This window comes from Symsagittifera roscoffensis, chromosome 3, assembly GCF_963678635.1.
Source record: "Symsagittifera roscoffensis chromosome 3, txSymRosc1.1, whole genome shotgun sequence".
NCBI lineage: Eukaryota > Metazoa > Xenacoelomorpha > Acoela > Convolutidae > Symsagittifera > Symsagittifera roscoffensis.
Window position 1 is genome coordinate 56,412,341 of NC_087064.1, and position 24,890 is coordinate 56,437,230.

The window sequence follows — 24,890 nt, forward strand, 5'->3', positions numbered from 1 at the left end:
TATCGATTTTGAGCTAGATACTGATTTTATTTTTCAGGCGATAGATGGGCGATGTTGCTGTGGAGAGCAATGCGGCGATTTCAGAGGCTGTCGCTGAGTTGAACATGGATTCCAAGCCGTCGGTTCAAGATCCCACCGAGAATCCGACACCAAACGTCGCTGAAGATGACGATGAAGAAGATTTTGTGGATCCTTGGACTGTCAAAACAACGTCGGCAAGAGGAATCGACAAAGCGAAACTTATCGAGAGGTTCGGGAGTTCTAAAATTGACCAGCCATTGCTGGAAAAATTAGAAGCAGTCACTGGAAAAAAGTGCCACAGGTTTTTGAGACGCGGTCTCTTCTTTTCACACCGGGATTTCAACTGGATTCTGTCGCGCTATGAGAAAGAAGAGCCATTCTATCTATACACTGGAAGGGGTCCCAGCAGTGACTCGATGCATGTAGGACACCTGATTCCATTCGTGATGACAAAGTGGCTTCAGGTGAGGCGGCATTATTCCCTTTGAAGAAACAAAACAAATCATGTAATTCTAGTGATAATTTATTGTAAGCCAAGCCAATCTTCCACATTTTCAGCTCCAAAGTGCGATCGAATTTCCTGAAAGCGGGCTCATAAAAGTTAATTTCGCGGCTCTTTTCCAGTTCCTCCCTTTCAAATTCAATTTTGAGAAGTTTATTTAACGTTGTCATAATGCAATGAAATTTGGCGTGGTGAACTAATCGACAACTGTGAACAGATTTTTGTTCCGAGTTTCGATACGAAAGTAACGGAATATTTGTGCTCGGGGTGGGTTTTTCTTCAGACAAATTTCGACTTTTTAACTAGCCATTTTTGACGGATTTTTTTAAATATCATTTAAAAGTTATTGCTGTCCTAAGCTTAAATTTGAAAAAATATTTCACCTGTGATCATTTTTTGTAAAGTTATGAGGGTTTAAAGATCGCCATTTTGACCAATTTGGGACAATTAACGCGCGATATATTTCGCGCTATTAATGCGTAAGCGGAGATTTAATCCGTCTTAGAAATTGTTCCAAATGGCGTGTGGGGGAATGGGTTGTACTTTATATGGCGTGTGGGGGAATGATTTTCAAAAAAAACTCAATTTTAGAGAAAAAAAATTCATTTCAATTTATTAGATTTTTTTCTCATGTTACTCCATAAACCTTAAAAGGCAGTCGGAACATTCAGAGCTTTGCCCTGATACAAGCAGTCTTGTTTCTTTATACTTTACAGCGTATTATCACGCATTTAGCCGTAATAACACGTGAAACAAACATAAAACTCGATGAGAGGGGGTGGGGAAGCTGGAAAAGAGCCAATTTTGCTCCTCTGGCAATTTACTATTTTGTTCGTGTTGTCTAAATATTTGCAAACAAGTTCAAAATGTCACAATAGAATCCACAAAACTATTCGCCAATCGTGGGGCTCGAACCCACAACCCTGGGATTTACAGTTCCATGCTCTACCGACTGAGCTAGCCGGGCTTACGGTAGTTCTTTTTGTCAATATGAGCTGAATAACATGGGGCTCGAAACCTCAACCCTGGATATATGAGGTTAAAATTGACGCTTATTTGAGGCGGGGTAAGGAAAAAGCCCTTGGAATATTCGATTGGGGGAAAGGAAAAAAAGTTTTTCGAAGTCTCGATTCCTGAATTTTTATACCGTTATTTTTGTCAAGAAATATTTCAAAATATCCTAATATGGAAGAAAAATGGGCTCTTTTTCCTTTTCCTCCCCATCTGCAACTTTTTATATTTGAAGTTAATGTTCACTTTGTCCGATTGTTATGAAAATTGACATGCAGACTAATTAGGCCATGATAAACAATATTGGTCTTCATAATTAACCTTGTAAAACCACACGTTAGACCATAAAATTCATGTTTGCGTGAGGTGAGGGGGGGGAAGGAAAAAGAGCCGAAAAATGTTGCATTGGGTTGCAATTTAAGGGGCCCAATGTGGGGTTCGAACTCGCGACCCTGGGATAATGAGTACCCTTCTATATCGTCAGAGCTAGCCGGGCTAATTACGTTGTCTTTAACATGTTTACATTTTCATCCATATACAGAAAGAGCTCTTTTTCCTTTCCCCCCACCTGCAAATTTTTATATTTAAAGTTACTGTTCGCTTCTTCCGATTGTCATGAAAATTGACATGAAGATTAATTAGGCCATGACAAACATATTTGGTCTTCATAATTAACCTTGTAAAACCACTCGTTAGAGCATACATTTCATGTTTGAGTGAGGTGGGGGGGGGGGGGGGGGAGGAAAAAGAGCCATAGAAAGAGTTCAATTTCCTAATATGGAAGAAATTTGTTGCATCCGGTTGCAATACATGGCGCCCAACGTGGGGCTCGAACCCACGACCCTGGGATTAAGAGTCCCATGCTCTACCGACTGAGCTAGCCGGGTTTGTAAAATTTAAGTCTTTAATTGTTTTACCGCCATTTTCGTCCATATAAAGAAAGAGATTTCAATTTCCTAATATGGAAGAAATTAGTTAAAATTGACGCTTATTTGAGGCGGGGTAAGGAAAAAGCCCTTGGAATATTCGATTGGGGGAAAGGAAAAAAGTTTTTCGAAGTCTCGATTCCTGAATTTTTATACCGTTATTTTTGTCAAGAAATATTTCAAAATATCCTAATATGGAAGAAAAATGGGCTCTTTTTCCTTTTCCTCCCCATCTGCAACTTTTTATATTTGAAGTTACTGTTCACTTTGTCCGATTGTTATAAAAATTGACATGCAGACTAATTAGGCCATGATAAACAATATTGGTCTTCATAATTAACCTTGTAAAACCACACGTTAGACCATAAAATTCATGTTTGCGTGAGGTGAGGGGGGGGGGGAAGGAAAAAGAGCCGAAAAATGTTGCATTGGGTTGCAATTTAAGGGGCCCAATGTGGGGTTTGAACTCGCGACCCTGGGATAATGAGTACCCTTCTATATCGTCAGAGCTAGCCGGGCTAATTACGTTGTCTTTAACATGTTTACATTTTCATCCATATACAGAAAGAGCTCTTTTTCCTTTCCCCCCACCTGCAAATTTTTATATTTAAAGTTACTGTTCGCTTCTTCCGATTGTCATGAAAATTAGAAGCAGTCACTGGAAAAAAGTGCCACAGGTTTTTGAGACGCGGTCTCTTCTTTTCACACCGGGATTTCAACTGGATTCTGTCGCGCTATGAGAAAGGAGAGCCATTCTATCTATACACTGGAAGGGGTCCCAGCAGTGACTCGATGCATGTAGGACACCTGATTCCATTCGTGATGACAAAGTGGCTTCAGGTGAGGCGGCATTATTCCCTTTGAAGAAACAAAACAAATCATGTAATTCTAGTGATAATTTATTGTAAGCCAAGCCAATCTTCCACATTTTCAGCTCCAAAGTGCGATCGAATTTCCTGAAAGCGGGCTCATAAAAGTTAATTTCGCGGCTCTTTTCCAGTTCCTCCCTTTCAAATTCAATTTTGAGAAGTTTATTTAACGTTGTCATAATGCAATGAAATTTGGCGTGGTGAACTAATCGACAACTGTGAACAGATTTTTGTTCCGAGTTTCGATACGAAAGTAACGGAATATTTGTGCTCGGGGTGGGTTTTTCTTCAGACAAATTTCGACTTTTTAACTAGCCATTTTTGACGGATTTTTTTAAATATCATTTAAAAGTTATTGCTGTCCTAAGCTTAAATTTGAAAAGATATTTCACCTGTGATCATTTTTTGTAAAGTTATGAGGGTTTAAAGATCGCCATTTTGACCAATTTGGGACAATTAACGCGCGATATATTTCGCGCTATTAATGCGTAAGCGGAGATTTAATCCGTCTTAGAAATTGTTCCAAATGGCGTGTGGGGGAATGGGTTGTACTTTATATGGCGTGTGGGGGAATGATTTTCAAAAAAAACTCAATTTTAGAGAAAAAAAATTCATTTCAATTTATTAGATTTTTTTCTCATGTTACTCCATAAACCTTAAAAGGCAGTCGGAACATTCAGAGCTTTGCCCTGATACAAGCAGTCTTGTTTCTTTATACTTTACAGCGTATTATCACGCATTTAGCCGTAATAACACGTGAAACAAACATAAAACTCGATGAGAGGGGGTGGGGAAGCTGGAAAAGAGCCAATTTTGCTCCTCTGGCAATTTACTATTTTGTTCGCGTTGTCTAAATATTTGCAAACAAGTTCAAAATGTCACAATAGAATCCACAAAACTATTCGCCAATCGTGGGGCTCGAACCCACAACCCTGGGATTTACAGTTCCATGCTCTACCGACTGAGCTAGCCGGGCTTACGGTAGTTCTTTTTGTCAATATGAGCTGAATAACATGGGGCTCGAAACCTCAACCCTGGATATATGAGGTTAAAATTGACGCTTATTTGAGGCGGGGTAAGGAAAAAGCCCTTGGAATATTCGATTGGGGGAAAGGAAAAAAAGTTTTTCGAAGTCTCGATTCCTGAATTTTTATACCGTTATTTTTGTCAAGAAATATTTCAAAATATCCTAATATGGAAGAAAAATGGGCTCTTTTTCCTTTTCCTCCCCATCTGCAACTTTTTATATTTGAAGTTACTGTTCACTTTGTCCGATTGTTATGAAAATTGACATGCAGACTAATTAGGCCATGATAAACAATATTGGTCTTCATAATTAACCTTGTAAAACCACACGTTAGACCATAAAATTCATGTTTGCGTGAGGTGAGGGGGGGGGGAAGGAAAAAGAGCCGAAAAATGTTGCATTGGGTTGCAATTTAAGGGGCCCAATGTGGGGTTCGAACTCGCGACCCTGGGATAATGAGTACCCTTCTATATCGTCAGAGCTAGCCGGGCTATTTACGTTGTCTTTAACATGTTTACATTTTCATCCATATACAGAAAGAGCTCTTTTTCCTTTCCCCCCACCTGCAAATTTTTATATTTAAAGTTACTGTTCGCTTCTTCCGATTGTCATGAAAATTGACATGAAGACTAATTAGGCCATGACAAACATATTTGGTCTTCATAATTAACCTTGTAAAACCACTCGTTAGAGCATACATTTCATGTTTGAGTGAGGTGGGGGGGGGGGGGGGGGGAGGAAAAAGAGCCATAGAAAGAGTTCAATTTCCTAATATGGAAGAAATTTGTTGCATCCGGTTGCAATACATGGCGCCCAACGTGGGGCTCGAACCCACGACCCTGGGATTAAGAGTCCCATGCTCTACCGACTGAGCTAGCCGGGTTTGTAAAATTTAAGTCTTTAATTGTTTTACCGCCATTTTCGTCCATATAAAGAAGAGATTTCAATTTCCTAATATGGAAGAAATTAGTTAAAATTGACGCTTATTTGAGGCGGGGTAAGGAAAAAGCCCTTGGAATATTCGATTGGGGGAAAGGAAAAAAAAAGTTTTTCGAAGTCTCGATTCCTGAATTTTTATACCGTTATTTTTGTCAAGAAATATTTCAAAATATCCTAATATGGAAGAAAAATGGGCTCTTTTTCCTTTTCCTCCCCATCTGCAACTTTTTATATTTGAAGTTACTGTTCACTTTGTCCGATTGTTATGAAAATTGACATGCAGACTAATTAGGCCATGATAAACAATATTGGTCTTCATAATTAACCTTGTAAAACCACACGTTAGACCATAAAATTCATGTTTGCGTGAGGTGAGGGGGGGGGGGAAGGAAAAAGAGCCGAAAAATGTTGCATTGGGTTGCAATTTAAGGGGCCCAATGTGGGGTTCGAACTCGCGACCCTGGGATAATGAGTACCCTTCTATATCGTCAGAGCTAGCCGGGCTAATTACGTTGTCTTTAACATGTTTACATTTTCATCCATATACAGAAAGAGCTCTTTTTCCTTTCCCCCCACCTGCAAATTTTTATATTTAAAGTTACTGTTCGCTTCTTCCGATTGTCATGAAAATTGACATGAAGACTAATTAGGCCATGACAAACATATTTGGTCTTCATAATTAACCTTGTAAAACCACTCGTTAGAGCATACATTTCATGTTTGAGTGAGGTGGGGGGGGGGGGAGGAAAAAGAGCCATAGAAAGAGTTCAATTTCCTAATATGGAAGAAATTTGTTGCATCCGGTTGCAATACATGGCGCCCAACGTGGGGCTCGAACCCACGACCCTGGGATTAAGAGTCCCATGCTCTACCGACTGAGCTAGCCGGGTTTGTAAAATTTAAGTCTTCAATTGTTTTACCGCCATTTTCGTCCATATAAAGAAAGAGATTTCAATTTCCTAATATGGAAGAAATTAGTTAAAATTGACGCTTATTTGAGGCGGGGTAAGGAAAAAGCCCTTGGAATATTCGATTGGGGGAAAGGAAAAAAAGTTTTTCGAAGTCTCGATTCCTGAATTTTTATACCGTTATTTTTGTCAAGAAATATTTCAAAATATCCTAATATGGAAGAAAAATGGGCTCTTTTTCCTTTTCCTCCCCATCTGCAACTTTTTATATTTGAAGTTACTGTTCACTTTGTCCGATTGTTATGAAAATTGACATGCAGACTAATTAGGCCATGATAAACAATATTGGTCTTCATAATTAACCTTGTAAAACCACACGTTAGACCATAAAATTCATGTTTGCGTGAGGTGAGGGGGGGGGAAGGAAAAAGAGCCGAAAAATGTTGCATTGGGTTGCAATTTAAGGGGCCCAATGTGGGGTTCGAACTCGCGAACCTGGGATAATGAGTACCCTTCTATATCGTCAGAGCTAGCCGGGCTAATTACGTTGTCTTTAACATGTTTACATTTTCATCCATATACAGAAAGAGCTCTTTTTCCTTTCCCCCCACCTGCAAATTTTTATATTTAAAGTTACTGTTCGCTTCTTCCGATTGTCATGAAAATTGACATGAAGACTAATTAGGCCATGACAAACATATTTGGTCTTCATAATTAACCTTGTAAAACCACTCGTTAGAGCATACATTTCATGTTTGAGTGAGGTGGGGGGGGGGGGGGGAGGAAAAAGAGCCATAGAAAGAGTTCAATTTCCTAATATGGAAGAAATTTGTTGCATCCGGTTGCAATACATGGCGCCCAACGTGGGGCTCGAACCCACGACCCTGGGATTAAGAGTCCCATGCTCTACCGACTGAGCTAGCCGGGTTTGTAAAATTTAAGTCTTTAATTGTTTTACCGCCATTTTCGTCCATATAAAGAAAGAGATTTCAATTTCCTAATATGGAAGAAATTAGTTAAAATTGACGCTTATTTGAGGCGGGGTAAGGAAAAAGCCCTTGGAATATTCGATTGGGGGAAAGGAAAAAAAGTTTTTCGAAGTCTCGATTCCTGAATTTTTATACCGTTATTTTTGTCAAGAAATATTTCAAAATATCCTAATATGGAAGAAAAATGGGCTCTTTTTCCTTTTCCTCCCCATCTGCAACTTTTTATATTTGAAGTTACTGTTCACTTTGTCCGATTGTTATGAAAATTGACATGCAGACTAATTAGGCCATGATAAACAATATTGGTCTTCATAATTAACCTTGTAAAACCACACGTTAGACCATAAAATTCATGTTTGCGTGAGGTGAGGGGGGGGAAGGAAAAAGAGCCGAAAAATGTTGCATTGGGTTGCAATTTAAGGGGCCCAATGTGGGGTTCGAACTCGCGACCCTGGGATAATGAGTACCCTTCTATATCGTCAGAGCTAGCCGGGCTAATTACGTTGTCTTTAACATGTTTACATTTTCATCCATATACAGAAAGAGCTCTTTTTCCTTTCCCCCCACCTGCAAATTTTTATATTTAAAGTTACTGTTCGCTTCTTCCGATTGTCATGAAAATTGACATGAAGACTAATTAGGCCATGACAAACATATTTGGTCTTCATAATTAACCTTGTAAAACCACTCGTTAGAGCATACATTTCATGTTTGAGTGAGGTGGGGGGGGGGAGGAAAAAGAGCCATAGAAAGAGTTCAATTTCCTAATATGGAAGAAATTTGTTGCATCCGGTTGCAATACATGGCGCCCAACGTGGGGCTCGAACCCACGACCCTGGGATTAAGAGTCCCATGCTCTACCGACTGAGCTAGCCGGGTTTGTAAAATTTAAGTCTTTAATTGTTTTACCGCCATTTTCGTCCATATAAAGAAAGAGATTTCAATTTCCTAATATGGAAGAAATTAGTTAAAATTGACGCTTATTTGAGGCGGGGTAAGGAAAAAGCCCTTGGAATATTCGATTGGGGGAAAGGAAAAAAGTTTTTCGAAGTCTCGATTCCTGAATTTTTATACCGTTATTTTTGTCAAGAAATATTTCAAAATATCCTAATATGGAAGAAAAATGGGCTCTTTTTCCTTTTCCTCCCCATCTGCAACTTTTTATATTTGAAGTTACTGTTCACTTTGTCCGATTGTTATGAAAATTGACATGCAGACTAATTAGGCCATGATAAACAATATTGGTCTTCATAATTAACCTTGTAAAACCACACGTTAGACCATAAAATTCATGTTTGCGTGAGGTGAGGAGGGGGGAAGGAAAAAGAGCCGAAAAATGTTGCATTGGGTTGCAATTTAAGGGGCCCAATGTGGGGTTCGAACTCGCGACCCTGGGATAATGAGTACCCTTCTATATCGTCAGAGCTAGCCGGGCTAATTACGTTGTCTTTAACATGTTTAGATTTTCATCCATATACAGAAAGAGCTCTTTTTCCTTTCCCCCCCACCTGCAAATTTTTATATTTAAAGTTACTGTTCGCTTCTTCCGATTGTCATGAAAATTGACATGAAGACTAATTAGGCCATGACAAACATATTTGGTCTTCATAATTAACCTTGTAAAACCACTCGTTAGAGCATACATTTCATGTTTGAGTGAGGTGGGGGGGGGAGGAAAAAGAGCCATAGAAAGGGTTCAATTTCCTAATATGGAAGAAATTTGTTGCATCCGGTTGCAATACATGGCGCCCAACGTGGGGCTCGAACCCACGACCCTGGGATTAAGAGTCCCATGCTCTACCGACTGAGCTAGCCGGGTTTGTAAAATTTAAGTCTTTAATTGTTCTACCGCCATTTTCGTCCATATAAAGAAAGAGATTTCAATTTCCTAATATGGAAGAAATTAGTTAAAATTGACGCTTATTTGAGGCGGGGTAAGGAAAAAGCCCTTGGAATATTCGATTGGGGGAAAGGAAAAAAAGTTTTTCGAAGTCTCGATTCCTGAATTTTTATACCGTTATTTTTGTCAAGAAATATTTCAAAATATCCTAATATGGAAGAAAAATGGGCTCTTTTTCCTTTTCCTCCCCATCTGCAACTTTTTATATTTGAAGTTACTGTTCACTTTGTCCGATTGTTATGAAAATTGACATGCAGACTAATTAGGCCATGATAAACAATATTGGTCTTCATAATTAACCTTGTAAAACCACACGTTAGACCATAAAATTCATGTTTGCGTGAGGTGAGGGGGGGGGGAAGGAAAAAGAGCCGAAAAATGTTGCATTGGGTTGCAATTTAAGGGGCCCAATGTGGGGTTCGAACTCGCGACCCTGGGATAATGAGTACCCTTCTATATCGTCAGAGCTAGCCGGGCTAATTACGTTGTCTTTAACATGTTTACATTTTCATCCATATACAGAAAGAGCTCTTTTTCCTTTCCCCCCACCTGCAAATTTTTATATTTAAACTTACTGTTCGCTTCTTCCGATTGTCATGAAAATTGACATGAAGACTAATTAGGCCATGACAAACATATTTGGTCTTGATAATTAACCTTGTAAAACCACTCGTTAGAGCATACATTTCATGTTTGAGTGAGGTGGGGGGGGGGGGGGGAAGGAAAAAGAGCCATAGAAAGAGTTCAATTTCCTAATATGGAAGAAATTTGTTGCATCCGGTTGCAATACATGGCGCCCAACGTGGGGCTCGAAACCACGACCCGGGGATTAAGAGTCCCATGCTCTACCGACTGAGCTAGCCGGGTTTGTAAAATTTAAGTCTTTAATTGTTTTACCGCCATTTTCGTCCATATAAAGAAAGAGATTTCAATTTCCTAATATGGAAGAAATTAGTTAAAATTGACGCTTATTTGAGGCGGGGTAAGGAAAAAGCCCTTGGAATATTCGATTGGGGGAAAGGAAAAAAAGTTTTTCGAAGTCTCGATTCCTGAATTTTTATACCGTTATTTTTGTCAAGAAATATTTCAAAATATCCTAATATGGAAGAAAAATGGGCTCTTTTTCCTTTTCCTCCCCATCTGCAAATTTTATATTTGAAGTTACTGTTCACTTTGTCCGATTGTTATGAAAATTGACATGCAGACTAATTAGGCCATGATAAACAATATTGGTCTTCATAATTAACCTTGTAAAACCACACGTTAGACCATAAAATTCATGTTTGCGTGAGGTGAGGGGGGGGGGGAAGGAAAAAGAGCCGAAAAATGTTGCATTGGGTTGCAATTTAAGGGGCCCAATGTGGGGTTCGAACTCGCGACCCTGGGATAATGAGTACCCTTCTATATCGTCAGAGCTAGCCGGGCTAATTACGTTGTCTTTAACATGTTTACATTTTCATCCATATACAGAAAGAGCTCTTTTTCCTTTCCCCCCACCTGCAAATTTTTATATTTAAAGTTACTGTTCGCTTCTTCCGATTGTCATGAAAATTGACATGAAGACTAATTAGGCCATGACAAACATATTTGGTCTTCATAATTAACCTTGTAAAACCACTCGTTAGAGCATACATTTCATGTTTGAGTGAGGTGGGGGGGGGTAGGAAAAAGAGCCATAGAAAGAGTTCAATTTCCTAATATGGAAGAAATTTGTTGCATCCGGTTGCAATACATGGCGCCCAACGTGGGGCTCGAAACCACGACCCTGGGATTAAGAGTCCCATGCTCTACCGACTGAGCTAGCCGGGTTTGTAAAATTTAAGTCTTTAATTGTTTTACCGCCATTTTCGTCCATATAAAGAAAGAGATTTCAATTTCCTAATATGGAAGAAATTAGTTAAAATTGACGCTTATTTGAGGCGGGGTAAGGAAAAAGCCCTTGGAATATTCGATTGGGGGAAAGGAAAAAAAGTTTTTCGAAGTCTCGATTCCTGAATTTTTATACCGTTATTTTTGTCAAGAAATATTTCAAAATATCCTAATATGGAAGAAAAATGGGCTCTTTTTCCTTTTCCTCCCCATCTGCAACTTTTTATATTTGAAGTTACTGTTCACTTTGTCCGATTGTTATGAAAATTGACATGCAGACTAATTAGGCCATGATAAACAATATTGGTCTTCATAATTAACCTTGTAAAACCACACGTTAGACGATAAAATTCATGTTTGCGTGAGGTGAGGGGGGGGGAAGGAAAAAGAGCCGAAAAATGTTGCATTGGGTTGCAATTTAAGGGGCCCAATGTGGGGTTCGAACTCGCGACCCTGGGATAATGAGTACCCTTCTATATCGTCAGAGCTAGCCGGGCTAATTACGTTGTCTTTAACATGTTTACATTTTCATCCATATACAGAAAGAGCTCTTTTTCCTTTCCCCCCACCTGCAAATTTTTATATTTAAAGTTACTGTTCGCTTCTTCCGATTGTCATGAAAATTGACATGAAGACTAATTAGGCCATGACAAACATATTTGGTCTTCATAATTAACCTTGTAAAACCACTCGTTAGAGCATACATTTCATGTTTGAGTGAGGTGGGGGGGGGGGGGGAGGAAAAAGAGCCATAGAAAGAGTTCAATTTCCTAATATGGAAGAAATTTGTTGCATCCGGTTGCAATACATGGCGCCCAACGTGGGGCTCGAACCCACGACCCTGGGATTAAGAGTCCCATGCTCTACCGACTGAGCTAGCCGGGTTTGTAAAATTTAAGTCTTTAATTGTTTTACCGCCATTTTCGTCCATATAAAGAAAGAGATTTCAATTTCCTAATATGGAAGAAATTAGTTAAAATTGACGCTTATTTGAGGCGGGGTAAGGAAAAAGCCCTTGGAATATTCGATTGGGGGAAAGGAAAAAAAGTTTTTCGAAGTCTCGATTCCTGAATTTTTATACCGTTATTTTTGTCAAGAAATATTTCAAAATATCCTAATATGGAAGAAAAATGGGCTCTTTTTCCTTTTCCTCCCCATCTGCAACTTTTTATATTTGAAGTTACTGTTCACTTTGTCCGATTGTTATGAAAATTGACATGCAGACTAATTAGGCCATGATAAACAATATTGGTCTTCATAATTAACCTTGTAAAACCACACGTTAGACCATAAAATTCATGTTTGCGTGAGGTGAGGGGGGGGGGGAAGGAAAAAGAGCCGAAAAATGTTGCATTGGGTTGCAATTTAAGGGGCCCAATGTGGGGTTCGAACTCGCGACCCTGGGATAATGAGTACCCTTCTATATCGTCAGAGCTAGCCGGGCTAATTACGTTGTCTTTAACATGTTTACATTTTCATCCATATACAGAAAGAGCTCTTTTTCCTTTCCCCCCACCTGCAAATTTTTATATTTAAACTTACTGTTCGCTTCTTCCGATTGTCATGAAAATTGACATGAAGACTAATTAGGCCATGACAAACATATTTGGTCTTGATAATTAACCTTGTAAAACCACTCGTTAGAGCATACATTTCATGTTTGAGTGAGGTGGGGGGGGGGGGGGAAGGAAAAAGAGCCATAGAAAGAGTTCAATTTCCTAATATGGAAGAAATTTGTTGCATCCGGTTGCAATACATGGCGCCCAACGTGGGGCTCGAACCCACGACCCTGGGATTAAGAGTCCCATGCTCTACCGACTGAGCTAGCCGGGTTTGTAAAATTTAAGTCTTTAATTGTTTTACCGCCATTTTCGTCCATATAAAGAAAGAGATTTCAATTTCCTAATATGGAAGAAATTAGTTACTTTCGACTGCAATTTGGGACTCGAGCCAACGACCTATGAATTAAGAGTCCCGTTGTGGCCGAGAATAGCCATTTGTGTTTATGCCCTACCGTTGAATGGATGCTCACCTCTACCGTTTGAGGTGTTCAATAATTTAGATGATCAAGCGAAATAATTCGGCTCTTTTTCCTTCCCCCCCCCACCTCACACGAGCTTCAATATATTAGTGTAACGAGTGGTTTTAAGAGGTTGAGTAAGAAGACCAAATATGTTTGTCGTGGCCTTATTAGTCTATATGTAAATTTTCATAACAATCAGACAATGTGGTCAACAAATTTACATGTAAAATTTTGCAGGTGGGGGGAAAAAAGGAAAAAGAGCCAATAATTCTTATATGGCTTTTGATAGTATTATAAACTAGTATCTTCTAAAGAGCTAACATTTTCACTATTTTACAAGTAAGGCATGATAATTCAACAAACATAGACACAGTAACGCCCCAGTGCGAACTAATTTTCTATGTCTTGTTCTTGCTTCGTAAGTTTCAGCCAAAAACTGTTGTGGCAACTAAATTTTTGAAAACAAGGCTGGAAAGTGTTAAGGAGACATGCTCTTTAAATTTCAGGACATGTTTGACGTGCCGTTGGTCATTCAACTAACGGACGATGAAAAGTCACTATGGAAAGGTCTGTCCAGAAAGGAGGCCATGAAACTTGCACGCGAGAACACCAAAGACATAATCGCTTGCGGTTTTGACGTGGATAAAACCTTCATTTTTAGCGACTACCAATACATGGGCCAACGACCCGAGTTTTACGGAAACATAATTGACATTCAAAGATGTGTAACTTTCAACCAGGTCAAGGGAATCTTTGGTTTCGGTGACAGTGATTGTATTGGAAAAATAGCGTTTCCGGCCGTGCAGGCGGCCCCGGCTGTCGCCAGTTCGTTTCCGGATACATTCGGGGAGAATAAATCGGTGCCTTGTCTGATTCCGTGTGCAATTGACCAGGATCCCTACTTCAGAATGACGAGAGACGTCGCACCCAGAGTGGGTTTCCCCAAACCGGCTCTGCTGCACTCGACATTTTTTCCAGCTCTGCAGGGTTAGTTGAATCACTAGCGACAGCTTTGAGATTTTCAAAAATCAATGCACATAGTAGTACATTTTTTCAGTACATTTTTTCAAGTGTTTACCAACGAAAAGAGTTTTCACTTAAGTAATTCGTGTCTTTTTGATATGGTTTCCGTTCATTCTATTCAAGTGTAAATGAACAAGTATCACTAATTAAGTGGTTTGTTTTTTACGCTTGCGATTAGCAAGCGTTATGAAATCGAAATGTTGACTTTTTTAGGTTAACAACTAGTTTAACAAAACCAGTTGAATCACCTAAGGTTGAATCACAGCCGACATGCTCAATTGCCTGAAAAATCAAATTTAACTTGTGGGTGGGTACTAGTTACTACTGGGTAGTTTCACGAGGGACTGAACTTTTCAAAAGTTTTTATTACAAAATGAGTTTTTTTTCGGCTCAACTGGTGTCTCTACTCAAAGATTGTCGGCCTTGTTTCCGCTTCGCAAGTTTTGGTTCAACTGATAATTTGAATTTCAAATGTCTTGCTTGGCATGCCAGCCTAGAATTACTGTTTGATAAAAACAGGTATTATGAAAGTGTATGGGATTGGGTTCTTTTTTATTTTTTGAGACGCTTTGAGACCCTGATTTTCAAAAAAAGGTTATTGATAGAAAGATTGCCTACAGTCTTGTGTGCCTGCATTTTTCCCTGGTTTCTTTTTGTATACAGCATTCGAAAAAGTCTTTGGGGGATTATTTGACCGATATTTTTGATTTTTTTTAAAAAAAAACTAACCTACTAAATCTGAGATTTTGATTTCAAGGAATAGAACAGAATTGAAAAGCTCTCCTCCATAGGTGACTAAGCTCAAATTGTTTTTACACATGAAATTATGGCTCTCGTAATAGTTAAATTTTTTGACCGTATGTTGAATCTTTTTTAACTTTTCTCGAAAACCAACCTAAAGTTGCGGGTTCAATGGAGATAACGCCTAAAGGGAAGCTTCTGCATTAGCGGCCACTTAAAATATTTTTATACAGAAAAGTTATCGTCCTCGGAAAAGTCATTTTTTATTTTTTGAGTGTTGTTTTTCTTAATATTATGAATTTTACCAATAAATACCCTCTTTTATCTGAAGTTTTGGTTCAATCCAAAGTACGGGTTGTGAGAATCTCCTTTGCATTCGCGATTACGCCCTAACTGTTTGGACACAGAAACTTATGGCCCTCGGAAAAGTCGGACAGTCTTGACTTTTTTTCGAGAACTAACCCGCCAAATCTGATATTATAGGTTTAATCGACACAACAGGTTATTGAAAGGTTACCTTTTAATTTTCTATGCCCAGTTTCTTTTAGAAAAAAGTAATGGCCTTCAGACAATAAAATTTTTGAAATTTTGGCCGTGTTTTGAAAGTTTTTTTACTCTGCTTGAAAATTACCGTGCCAATTCTCGGGTTAAGTTCAATCGAGAAACCCGATTCTTTGAATATTCTCTACTTTATCGGCCACGACCTGCTTTTTCAGAAAAAGTTATGGAATTAGGAAAGTTTTGACCGTTTTTCAGAAACTGTTCGAGTTTTTTTTTTCTTCAAAACTACCCTATCAAAATTTAGATGAAAATTTGAACCGAAAGAAGCATGAAAAATACCGAGAGTAGCTCTTATCAAAAAAAGAGTAGCCTTTTTCCATTAGAGAAAAGGTTTCGACATTAGGAAAATTCTATTTTCTCTGAAATTTTCATTCGTCTCACTTATTTTAGTAGAGAAACAACTAAGGTTTTGGGCAAAGTCCAATTTTTGAAATTTTGCATTTTGTCCCACATCAGTATAACAAATTCAAAAAATATCAAGCACGTATCTCCTGCTTTAGCTGCACGCTAGGTGTGCTTCATCGAGACATAGTTGAAGTTTACCTAGTTCTTTTCAACATTTATCAGTTTTTTCGATTTATGCTTTTTATGATTGTGTTGCATCGCAAGCGGTGCGAAGCTCAGCTTGGTTTGTGGTTTTGAGATTGTTCCTGCTCAAATTTGATTTGTTGCGGTTTGACTTGGCTTCTTGTTAATTGAATTCAAAGTATTTGCCAAATGGACGGCCGATTAAGCTCTCTAATTACAATTGTCGCAAAAAACATGTGAGTGACTTTATTCTCAAAAATGGACTTTTTTTTCAGATTCCCCAGTGTAATATGAAGTTTATATTCATCCAGTTTAACCATTCCAGATTCCTGAAGTTCGAAGAGCTGTAAAGCTTAGGAAAATGAAAGTTGTTCGAAAAAGTTGGTCGTTTTATTCGCTTTACTACTTGCTGGTCGATGGCAAAGGGCACCACTGATCTAGGTTGCGTCAAGTCTCAGGCTAGTAGCTTATTTTGAGTAGTTTTTTTATTCAATTTGAAACAGTTTCTTACTTTTCCAAGAGTTTTGTTTCCAATTGTCTGTTGGCTCTATTTTGTGCAGCGCAGTATGCGACGTGAGAAATAACTGTGTCTTGTTTACGCTTGCGATTAGCATGCGTTTTCACATCGGAATAAGACTTTTTTCGGGTTATCGGCATGTTTAACAGAATCACTCGGTAACTTGGTTCATAGGGAATTCAAATTTCTAAGCGCCTCCGGTAGCTTAAGTCTGGAGGTAGCCAATACGCTTTGGACGGCAAAGGTCCTAGGTTCGAATATAACCGGGATCTGTTTTTTTGCAAACGGGAGTTATTCTGTTTCAAAAAATTGTCGGCTTATTATTTGTCTGCTTATATTTTGTCGACTTAGCTGCCACATCTTAGAATTATTTACCGTATGCAGTTTTCATTGTAGTTATTTTCTATGTTTTTTATTACGATAGCGATTAGTTGTTAATCCGAAAAAATGTCTACATTACGTTTACCAAAATCAGTTGGAACAATTCCTGACATACCCGTGTCTCAGGCTCATGCTTGCTGACATGCTGAACTCATGGGTGCAATTTTTGTTACTGGGACATTTCTCTTCAGAATTAATTTGATTTTTCTGTCGGCTTCATGGATTTTGTCCCAACTTTTGTCGGCTTACTTGCCGGATGTATTAAATTTTGTTATAATTTTTTTTCATCTTGCTGGCTTTATAATAAATTCAAATTTAATGTGCGTATTTAAGGTTCAATCAAAACAACTGGTTTAGGGAAGGGCCCCTGCATAATCAACTAAGCCCATTTTTTCTCAAAAGTTAGGGCCATCGGCAAGAACAAATAATTGATTTTTGTGACTATTTTTCCTTATTCTTTTTGACCTTTCTCGAAAACTACCCGCCCAAATCTGAAATTTTTACTTCAATCTAAACAACGGTTTGCGGGAAAGTTTCCTGTATATTTGGCCACGACCAAATTTTACTACACAAATAGTTATGGCCCACGGAAAATTCAAAAGTTTTGATTCTTTGACCTTTTTCTGATTTTTTTTTGTTTTTCAAAAACTACATTTCCAAATCTCAGTTATTAGATTCAATCGAAACGACCTAACGCGGAAAGAGCCCCTTTAACTAAGCTCAAGTTTATTTAATACAAAAGTTAGGGTCCTCGGAAAAGACAATAATTTTTTTTACCGTTTCTTGAAACTAATTGACCGTTTTTTGGAGACTTCACTGCCAATTCTTAGGTTTCTTTGGTCAAGGAGAAACCCGATGTCAGAAATTTGCTCTGATGACGTGGCTATGACCTTCTTTTTGCCGAAGATATGTTTTTCCGAAAGTCAAGTTTTTGAAACTTAGAAACTTTTTGACTTTTCTTAAAACTTTTCATAAACTAACCTGGGGTTCAATCGAATGAACCAGAATTTTTGCTGTAGAAGCGGCGTCTCCTTAACTTTTGTAAGAGAGTTTTTTTTGGGATGATTTCTGTTTCTCATGATTTCTGTTTCTTTTTTGTTTTAGCAGAGAAACATCTATGGTTTTGGGCAAATTTTTGAAATTGCCTATTTTATCACACATCAGAAGAACAAAATTATCAAAAAAAACTACCTTCAGCTTTAGCTAGGCCCCTATTTATCTTTTATCGAGAAATACGAAAATTTAAGTGCATGTTTTTTTCTAACATTTTTCCTTTTTTCTTTTTCTTATTTTACACTGTTTACTCAGCAATTTGTCTAATTCTTTCTACTAACCTTGACTAATATTATCCTTTGTTTCGCATAAAAGTTTTTTTCCGCCTAAATGATATCGGCTTACCAACCGTTCAAGGGAACCTTAATTTGTATGATTTCCTCCGAATCGCACAAAACCTTTAAAATCTCAGAATAGAATTTATAGTTCAAGTTTTTCTGGGCAACAATTTTGTTTTCGGTTGATAATTGTTTTTGAATTTTCCTTAAATAACTCTGAATAGGTTTCTGGATGTGTTTTCCGCAAATAGAACGTCATTTCAGACAAATAGAAGTCATTTCAGACGTAAAGCATTATACTGAAGACTAGGTGTCAAAATATATTATCTTAAGGGTAGTCATACAAGCTAGAGAAATCAATTAATTAAACCTTCAAGAATTGCTAAATTTAGTGACGTTTTTGAAAATCCACCCAATCGCTCGAAATAATCCTAGATCCGCCCTTAACAAACATTTTAAACGTGATTGGGATACCCAGTAAGGCGGTTTAAACTAAGCGCCATAATATAGTTTTTTTAGAGGAAGAACTTTTTTGTGAGGCGAAAACTTTTTTTGACCGACGATGGTTAACATTAGGTCTAGGGGCAAATACGGTCGGCACGGGCTACTTCCTTGTGACGAATTGTGTCCTGTTAAGAATATGAAAACTGGTATAAAACCAATACGTTAATTCATAAACCCCACCTGAAACATTTATCTAACTGAGGTTACGTACAACAATAATAACGTTAACACTCGTCTTTTCTCAGTGGAAAAGGAGAATGTGGCGATGACTATAAACAGAACAAATTAGTGTTCGCTGAATAGGTTACCAGTTGCGATCAATTGACAAGCGCTGCGGCTACATAAATAAACGCTGCGTTTCCGCGTAGCAATAGGGATAGCAGCTATGAATGAATACTTATACAGCACTGATAATGATAGCAGCTATAAATGAATACATTATACAGCGCTGATAATGACGATACGCATACGTTAACGGTGAATGTAACAACAGCAGAGAGTGAAGCACTAAATAAAATATGCAGCACATGGACAGAGATTGCATGTTTAAAGTAAAATTCAAATACAAATCGTAGACAACGCATCAAACACGGTCAATACACGTCTGTTTTCTCAATAAGTTTGTTTCTCGTCTTCTGGATTGCACCGGGGTTCAATTTGTTTCTTCCAAACGTCTCCCAGAGCCGGTTCCAAACTGCCAGACGCTAAAACACGGCACAAAAGGTCTGTTGAAGAGCTTTTTCTTTTTGTCAAGCAATCTGCCAACTGCTTGTCCGTTCTGATCCAGGAAAACTGTTTGAAAAACGACTCTGCAACGGTACTTCTGATGAAAGCAACGTCGACCCGTAAGCGTCTGTCCCAAATAGCGTTTGATGAGAAAATTGCCTCAACGAGCGATTTACTGTCTGTAAAGCAGTGAATGTTTGGGGCCGCACCAACCACTTCTGCCATCAAATTTCGACAAAAAACAGCTGCATTGATGCCATCAATCATAGCAAAAGTTTCTGCTGCCAAAGTTGACCTTGCAATGCGTCGAATTTTCCCGCTTTTCCAGCTGATCAGACAGCATTTCAGGGTGTCTGTTTCCATGGCAAAAATCAAGTGTCCGCCATGAGTTGACCCATCGACATTATTGTTGAATGAAGCGTCTGTGAAGCAAATAATACTGATATTTGACCAGTTTTTCAATGCCTGAAAGCTCAAAACAATCGGAGGGCCGTTCAGAACGTGTCTAACAACCTTATTCGCTATTTTTATCAATTCCACGGTTGGATAAGGTAACTGTGAAGCCAAATAAGATAGAGTGAAACATATCTCAGGCTTCACGTGCATGGCTGGCCACATGAGTTTTCCAATCAAAGTACGTAATTCCTTGACTTGTTGACTGTTGAGAAGATCCGAATTCTTGTTACGACCAAAGCCTTCCATTTCAGCAATTTTTGCCTTATAGTGGTCCAAATCGAGCTTCAGGCCACCGGTATCAGTGGTATTCAAATTTAGACCAAGGTACTTGTGTGGTAAATCTTCCAGCTTGCCAACGTCGAATATATGGCTGATCTTATCAACAACAGCCTCAAAAAAACTGTGATTGCCACACATCCAGAAGTCATCGACGTGTGTTGTTATGATACCTTCCGATTCGCTTGTCATTTGATAGAAAATGCATGGGTCCTCCGCGGACTGTGTTAGTCCTAGGGAGCATAATTCGAATTTCACACGATCATGCCACTGTCTTGAGGCATCAACAAGGCCATAGACACATTTTTTAAGTTTCCACAAATTGTCAGGGGACTCAAATCCTTTGGGAGGCTTCAAAAAAACGTCTCTCTTGAGCGGAAAACTTTGAAGAAATGCTGATTTGACGTCCAACGCAGTACATTTCCACAACTCTCGTGAAGCAGCAATCGACATAACCACTCGGAACGCATCTTTCGAACAGGTTGGTGAATCTCTAACAAGTGACTCTAGATCTGGGTCTTGGAAACCGCGTGCTACCAACCTTGCTTTATGTTCACCAGTAGGTTTAACGGAACAAACCCATCTAGATGTTACAAATTGTTGCCCTTGACTTCTTACAACGTCAAAAACGTCGAAGTTTTTCCAATTATCAATTTCTCTTAGCTTTGCTTCATGGAAACCTAGCCCTTCTGCATCTTCAACGAGCATGATAAACCCTTCTGTGGATTCGGTATCGTCACAATTCCAATTGACATCGGTCGGATGTAACTCAACGCTACTTTGAGAGGCATCAGCGTCAAAGTACTGGACGTTGTACCAATTTTCGTTCTTCCCTCCTTTCTTACCGGCTCTGCCAATGATCTCCGCGCCTCGGAATACACCACTGGGCTGCAGAATACTCACTTTTTGCCCCTTTTTAAGGCCAGTACGTTGCATATGGACGTCGATACTGTCGTGTATAGCCTGTTCGCCACTCTCATTGGAAATTGTCGTGTCAGGGACATCCGCTAGCGCCTCAATCTGATTTTCCGGTCTCGGGACGCAGTCACAGTCCAGACTTTCTTGGCGTAACGGTTTCCCCTCGTCTGGGATTGGATCGCACGCACTCTCAACGGAGTTTTCGATAGTTTCCTCACTCGTCGAAGCTTGTCGGACTTTCTCATCTGGTTTTCTCAATTTTAGCTTGCTGGCATGAACCTTCAGCATTCTCCCAGAATGACGAACAAAGACGACTGACGAGTCACTGCCAATAACAGTCGCGGGACCCGTCCAGCGACCCTCTTTCATGTAAAACACTTCTTCACCTGAGCTGTATGATCTCTCGTAGTTTCTCACGTTGAACCGAAGCGCTCGTTTCACCCGTTCTGATGATTCTGCCGCCGTGAAAGCTCTACGGGCAGAGTGGAGCGCATTTAAATGTTTCGCAAAGTACTCCAACTGTGTCAACTCTTCAAGTGCGGGAAGTTCGCTTTCTATGACATTCGGTAGCCTCGGAGATCGGCCATACACTAGCTGATATGGCGAGTAACCCAAATGTGAAAAAAGGCAGTTTTTAGCAAAAACCGCGTTTTGCAGGCAGAGTTTCTCGTCTTCGTGACCAAGATCAGCACATACTTTTTCGAATGTTTCCGTCAACACAGCGTTATGTCTCTCACAACATCCATTAGAAAACGGGCTGTTTGCAGCAGTGGCTGAGACTTGAAAACCATAAAACCCGGCATTTTGCCTGAACATTTCATTGTCAAATTCGCCTCCATTGTCCGTTAAAACTCGTTTGGGAGCGCCAAATTTGAGAATCCACTGTTTGTTAACTGCGTCGACAATTGTTTCAGCAGTTTTAGAAAATATAAGGCTTGCTTCCGAGAAACGTGTGTGCAGGTCAATAATATGAACATACCATTTCGGCGGTGAATGTGATATCTCATGTAAGTCGATGGCAATAGTATCGTTGAAATCAGCAGACAACGGAAGTGCAACGATGGGTTTGGGACTTGCTTTCCCAAATCTTTCACAGACTCTACAGTTTTTGCATACGTCTTCGATCAATCTGCCAGTAAACTCGTCAAATTTACCGGCGTTTTTGAGCAGCTTAAGCAGTCGGCCAGGGTTGCAGTGTCCAAACTGTCTGTGCAGTTTCAAAACACTGTCATAAGTCAAGCAATCACTTGCCATCAAAATTGTGGAACAAAACGCATCGGAAACAGGTCTGACATCAGCAACCAAATGTCCACTGGAAATCTCTTTCAGTGTCACTTCACTCCCGGAAGCAAATGTCAGAATGCTTCTAGCAGTGTCAATAACTGCATTTCCCTTCTTTAGAGACTTCAAGCTGAATAATAGCGGTAGATTTCCGGGGATAACTTCCACATCTAAGCAACAGCAGAAATCACCCAATTGTATGGGAATTGTGCAACGCGATATAGAATGCGACACAGTACCACCTCCAAACATCACTCTGGAAGAAGTCGCATTTTTCTGTACCAGCGCTTTCTGTTTGTCAGTTAACGCTCCGACAAAATCGTTCATCCAGTTAGTACCGCAAACTGTTATTGTACACGCGGTATCAATAATGGCCAGTCCACGAGATTCAATCAACAAAGAAGGTGAAATACTAGCAAAAGTGAGCATGACATCGCCTTTTTCGTCGTCATTAGCTGCTTTGTCTTTGCAGTCTCTAACCCAGTGATTTCGTGAACCACAGAAACGACAGGTTGTTACCGCGCCTTGGCTTTCTTTAGGATTGCGGCCTGTGGTAGTTGGTTTGCCTCTATTCCCTCGTCCAGAGCTACCTCTGCGGCCTCTCTGATACGCGAATTTGAACTTTTTAGGACCGCTACCTCCATAAAAAGCACTCTGCTCTTCACCGGCTGTATTATCGGTGTCTGAGTCAACCTGTGTCACTTTGAAAACTGGTTCTTGCTTCAACTCCCTGGCGTCTTGTGATGTTTGCGTTAACGTATCACAGAACACCCGTTTCAGCGTTCCTTTCATGGATTGGACGTCTAGATCTTTCGTGGCAGCAAGAACCATCTGCCGTTCAGTCAATTGGAGACTAGCACCATACAGCAATTTGCAAGCCTGTACAGACTCTGGCAACTTCATTTCCAACTTTTCAATACGCTGATATGCTGATTCGTACGCCAGCAAATATTCCATCATAGGTTGCCCTGACTTCCTTGTCAGCTCTTGAAAATTCACATACGCCTCAAATGAGCTGTCAATCGAGCTTTTAGCAAAATACTCTTTCAACTTTGCTAATAAAACTTGAACGCCATCCACGTGATTTAGCTCGGCTAGAGGTATTTCCCTGGCGACATCTCGCTTTCTGCCTTGAAGTGACAACACGATGGAAGGAGCTCTCTTCTCTTTCTTGAGATCGGTGACAACAAGCCAAAGATCAATCTCACTGGCCCAGTTGTCAAAGCTCTTGTCGTCTGTCCAGATAGGCGGGGTTTTACAGTTGTTTCCAGAGGTCATCGTTAAATACTGCTACCATATGAAAACTGGTATAAAACCAATACGTTAATTCATAAACCCCACCTGAAACATTTATCTAACTGAGGTTACGTACAACAATAATAACGTTAACAAAGAATTGTCACATGTTGAATATTGTCGACCAGCCGTAAATCGTTACACTGAAGACTGGGCGCCAAATATAGTATTTTAAGGGGAGCAATACTAGCTAGAGAAATTAATTTAGTAAACCCAAAAAAATATAAAATTTAGAAACGTTTTTGAAAATGCACCCCACCCTTCGAAATAATCCTTGATTCGCCCTTAATAGACAATTTAGTCATGATTGGGAGACCAAGTAAGGCGGTTTAATTTTTTATTTTAACTATCATTTAATCTCACGAGTTTATTAATTCATGAGTTTCAATATTACTCCATCCCTCCTTCCCAAAAATACACAAGATTTTGAATTTGTTTATGAAATTTTTTCTCTTCCCTTTCCTCCCTTTTTGTAAAAATTATAAACTGTGGTTGTGAAATTTAATTATGCGCAATAACAGACTATCCCTGTTATTCTAGCTTTCAGTTTTAATTTTAAATAATGTTGGTCATTCTTCAGGAGCTCAGTGCAAGATGTCAGCGAGTGACGAAACCTCTTCGATTTTTCTTACAGACACAGCCAAAAAGATAAAGACTAAAATCAATAAGTATGCGTTCTCTGGCGGACAAGCTACGGTAGAAGAACATCGAGAGATAGGCGGCAACTGTGATGTAGATATAGCCTACCAGTATCTCACGTTTTTCCTGGAAGACGACGAAGAGCTGGAACAAGTAAGACAAGATTACACCAGTGGAAAATTACTAACGGGTGAATTGAAAGCTAAATTGATCGGTTTGTTGCAAGAAATAGTTGCTGATCATCAGAAACTTAGAGCGGAGGTTACGGAAGATGTTATTGATGAGTTTATGCGACCGAGAAAGCTCAAGTCGAGGTTTGAGACCAAAAAATGAGCCTTGAAAATGCAAGAATTAATTTTGTAAAATGCTTCGATTGTGAAAGGGCTAATGAATGTAATATTTGTTTTATATGAAATGAGCTTTAAAAATACTCGAATCTTCAAAGTAAATCAGCCGTGAGAGATTAGTTTGCTTTGAAACCAGCAAATGCTGGTTTCAAAGAAAGTAAGGGTATTTTATAGTGCTCAGAGCAGTAGTGTGCGTCAAAAGTCAAAGCTACCCATTGGGTACTATTTTATGTCATTCAATTCCTGTTTGATGAAAACACGCATTATGAAAAAAATTATTGGGATCGGTTTTTACAATTTTTTTGAGACGCTTTGGAAATTAAAAAAATCTCTACTGATTTCCAAAAAAGTGGTACCAATGGGAAGTCCGCCCACTACCCT

At 39.3% G+C, this 24,890-nt stretch overlaps 2 protein-coding genes and 12 non-coding genes across 14 annotated transcripts in view; 1 reads left to right on the forward strand and 13 right to left on the reverse strand.

The window, feature by feature from the left end:
* LOC134842343 (proteasome subunit alpha type-1-like) overlaps positions 1-24,890 on the reverse strand; it is a 359,095-nt gene that overhangs the window by 146,071 nt on the left and 188,134 nt on the right. The window lies entirely within an intron of this gene.
* Positions 5-24,692, forward strand: LOC134841248 (tryptophan--tRNA ligase, cytoplasmic-like). Its single transcript, XM_063857104.1, has 3 exons — positions 5-485; positions 13,491-13,971; positions 24,104-24,692. Exons 1-3 carry the CDS (start codon positions 45-47, stop codon positions 24,493-24,495), a joined length of 1,314 nt encoding a protein of 437 aa, XP_063713174.1. The 5' UTR covers positions 5-44; the 3' UTR covers positions 24,496-24,692.
* Positions 1,418-1,490, reverse strand: Trnay-gua (transfer RNA tyrosine (anticodon GUA)). The gene has a single exon. It is a non-coding gene; the product is annotated as a tRNA-Tyr (tRNA).
* On the reverse strand, positions 2,349-2,421 carry Trnak-cuu (transfer RNA lysine (anticodon CUU)). The gene has a single exon. It is a non-coding gene; the product is annotated as a tRNA-Lys (tRNA).
* On the reverse strand, positions 4,233-4,305 carry Trnay-gua (transfer RNA tyrosine (anticodon GUA)). Its single transcript has one exon. It is a non-coding gene; the product is annotated as a tRNA-Tyr (tRNA).
* Trnak-cuu (transfer RNA lysine (anticodon CUU)) lies at positions 5,167-5,239 on the reverse strand. The gene has a single exon. It is a non-coding gene; the product is annotated as a tRNA-Lys (tRNA).
* Trnak-cuu (transfer RNA lysine (anticodon CUU)) lies at positions 6,113-6,185 on the reverse strand. Its single transcript has one exon. It is a non-coding gene; the product is annotated as a tRNA-Lys (tRNA).
* Positions 7,059-7,131, reverse strand: Trnak-cuu (transfer RNA lysine (anticodon CUU)). The gene has a single exon. It is a non-coding gene; the product is annotated as a tRNA-Lys (tRNA).
* On the reverse strand, positions 7,999-8,071 carry Trnak-cuu (transfer RNA lysine (anticodon CUU)). The gene has a single exon. It is a non-coding gene; the product is annotated as a tRNA-Lys (tRNA).
* Trnak-cuu (transfer RNA lysine (anticodon CUU)) lies at positions 8,939-9,011 on the reverse strand. The gene has a single exon. It is a non-coding gene; the product is annotated as a tRNA-Lys (tRNA).
* Trnak-cuu (transfer RNA lysine (anticodon CUU)) lies at positions 9,887-9,959 on the reverse strand. Its single transcript has one exon. It is a non-coding gene; the product is annotated as a tRNA-Lys (tRNA).
* Trnak-cuu (transfer RNA lysine (anticodon CUU)) lies at positions 10,829-10,901 on the reverse strand. The gene has a single exon. It is a non-coding gene; the product is annotated as a tRNA-Lys (tRNA).
* Positions 11,774-11,846, reverse strand: Trnak-cuu (transfer RNA lysine (anticodon CUU)). Its single transcript has one exon. It is a non-coding gene; the product is annotated as a tRNA-Lys (tRNA).
* Trnak-cuu (transfer RNA lysine (anticodon CUU)) lies at positions 12,722-12,794 on the reverse strand. Its single transcript has one exon. It is a non-coding gene; the product is annotated as a tRNA-Lys (tRNA).

Excerpts from the sequence above, each read along its gene's own strand:
- LOC134841248 (XM_063857104.1), top strand. The coding sequence starts at position 45 with ATGGGCGATGTTGCTGTGGAGAGCAATGCGGCGATTTCAGAGGCTGTC. Across the intron at positions 486-13,490 it reads TGATGACAAAGTGGCTTCAG|GACATGTTTGACGTGCCGTT; the intron begins GTGAGGCGGCAT and ends TTTAAATTTCAG. Across the intron at positions 13,972-24,103 it reads ATTTTTTCCAGCTCTGCAGG|GAGCTCAGTGCAAGATGTCA; the intron begins GTTAGTTGAATC and ends GTCATTCTTCAG.